Source organism: Cyprinodon variegatus, unplaced genomic scaffold (assembly GCF_000732505.1).
Source record: "Cyprinodon variegatus isolate N-32 unplaced genomic scaffold, C_variegatus-1.0 Scaffold225, whole genome shotgun sequence".
NCBI lineage: Eukaryota > Metazoa > Chordata > Actinopteri > Cyprinodontiformes > Cyprinodontidae > Cyprinodon > Cyprinodon variegatus.
Window position 1 is genome coordinate 709,303 of NW_015150678.1, and position 1,437 is coordinate 710,739.

The window sequence follows — 1,437 nt, forward strand, 5'->3', positions numbered from 1 at the left end:
GTGTTCGTTTTGACTTCGTGTGGACGGGGCCTGAATCTCCAGCCCTTTAATTAAAGGGTCACGGTTTTCATCATCACCTGCAACAACAAGCTTTTTTTTCCTGTGTCCCATGAAATTCTTCTGGTAAATTTCATCTAGAACCTCCACTGTCTGCCTGTATATCAGCCATTAAAACATAATGAACTGAAAAAACATTTTGCGAACCCAGACTCAGTATGCTGACGGGGGGAAAATAGTGATCTGTTGGACTGCTTGGTTTAAACTACAACGAATCACGAGGGGCGCAACAAAACAAACACATCAAGGAAGTATGTACATGGTAAGTACATGGATGCCCTAACAACACAACCTCAGGGGAAGAAGAAGCTGCTTTACTATGCAAAGATGGAGTATGTGATAAAATTAGGAAGATATTCTCCCAATAAAGCAAACTGGGCTGGTTTCACTAAAGGATTAACAGCCAATCACGCTGCATGCTGCTCAGAACAGCCAGAGAAAACAAAAACAGGAAGAAAACACAGCATGAAGGAAAATGTTTTTCTTATAGGAGTCTCCAGATGCTGGTAGCTGTAGGCAGGAAGAATCTCCTGTTACATCCTCTCACTGTAAATGCTGCTATTCAACATTCATGTAGAAAGGATCATTTACCTGCAGCCTCCACCTGCAGGACGAACGGCTCAGACTGCGTCTCCGTGTCGTTCCTCAGAGCACAGGTGTAGCTGCCAGAATGTTTCACAGTCAGAGGGTTGAACAGCAGGTTGCTCCAAGTCTGTGAGAGGACGACGCCATCTTTCTTCCAGGTGACCCTGTTGTGTTGGGAAGCAGAGCATGACAAAATGCAGCGGAGCAGGGCGAAGCGACCGCTTCTGAAGCCTTCTTCACTGTAACCCAGGACCCTCATCTTTTTGTCCTCTGCAAACAAAAAATGTTTTAGTTACTTGATATTCAAACTCATTTTTGCTACTAGTCAATGTGTGCTTGGTTTATTCTTACCTACAACGGTGAGCTTTACTCCTGTTGTGTTTAAAACGCTCCCTTCAACTTCATCAGCTTCCACTCTGAAGTAAAAGGTTGCGTCATCTCCCATTTCTACATCTCTTATCTGCAGAGAGCAGTTTCCCTTCAGGTCTCCCAGGTACTGGTAACGGGGGTTGTTGTTCGTTGAGTTACTGTCAAACACAGATGAGGTTGAATCTTGACACATCAGATGGTTCTTGCACCAGCGAACTCTGATGTTCTTCAGAGGGGCTTCCGGTCCATCTCTGGAGAAAGATTTTAACGGTGTGAAGGAGCAGGGCAGGGTGGCTGTCGATCCTCTCACAGCGCAGGTAGACGTCAGCTCATGCTTAATGGTTTGACCCAGAGCTCCTGGAAACAGCATGAAAACATTTCATTATTTTACTGAGAGAACCCCTTTTTTTTCTTTTTTTTTTCTAT

At 44.6% G+C, this 1,437-nt stretch overlaps 1 protein-coding gene across 1 annotated transcript; it reads right to left on the reverse strand.

Moving 5' to 3' along the window:
• Window positions 1-640: 640 nt before the first annotated feature.
• Window positions 641-1,381, reverse strand: LOC107088638 (sialic acid-binding Ig-like lectin 14). The gene is made up of 2 exons (XM_015380937.1): window positions 994-1,381; window positions 641-912 (listed from the first exon to the last, which is right to left on the reverse strand). The coding sequence occupies exons 1-2, from the start codon at window positions 1,379-1,381 to the stop codon at window positions 641-643; spliced, it is 660 nt and encodes a 219-aa protein (XP_015236423.1).
• Between the last annotated feature and the right edge of the window lie 56 nt (window positions 1,382-1,437).

Excerpts from the sequence above, each read along its gene's own strand:
- LOC107088638 (XM_015380937.1), bottom strand. The coding sequence starts at position 1,381 with ATGCTGTTTCCAGGAGCTCTGGGTCAAACCATTAAGCATGAGCTGACG. Across the intron at positions 913-993 it reads AGTAAAGCTCACCGTTGTAG|AGGACAAAAAGATGAGGGTC; the intron begins GTAAGAATAAAC and ends TTTTGTTTGCAG.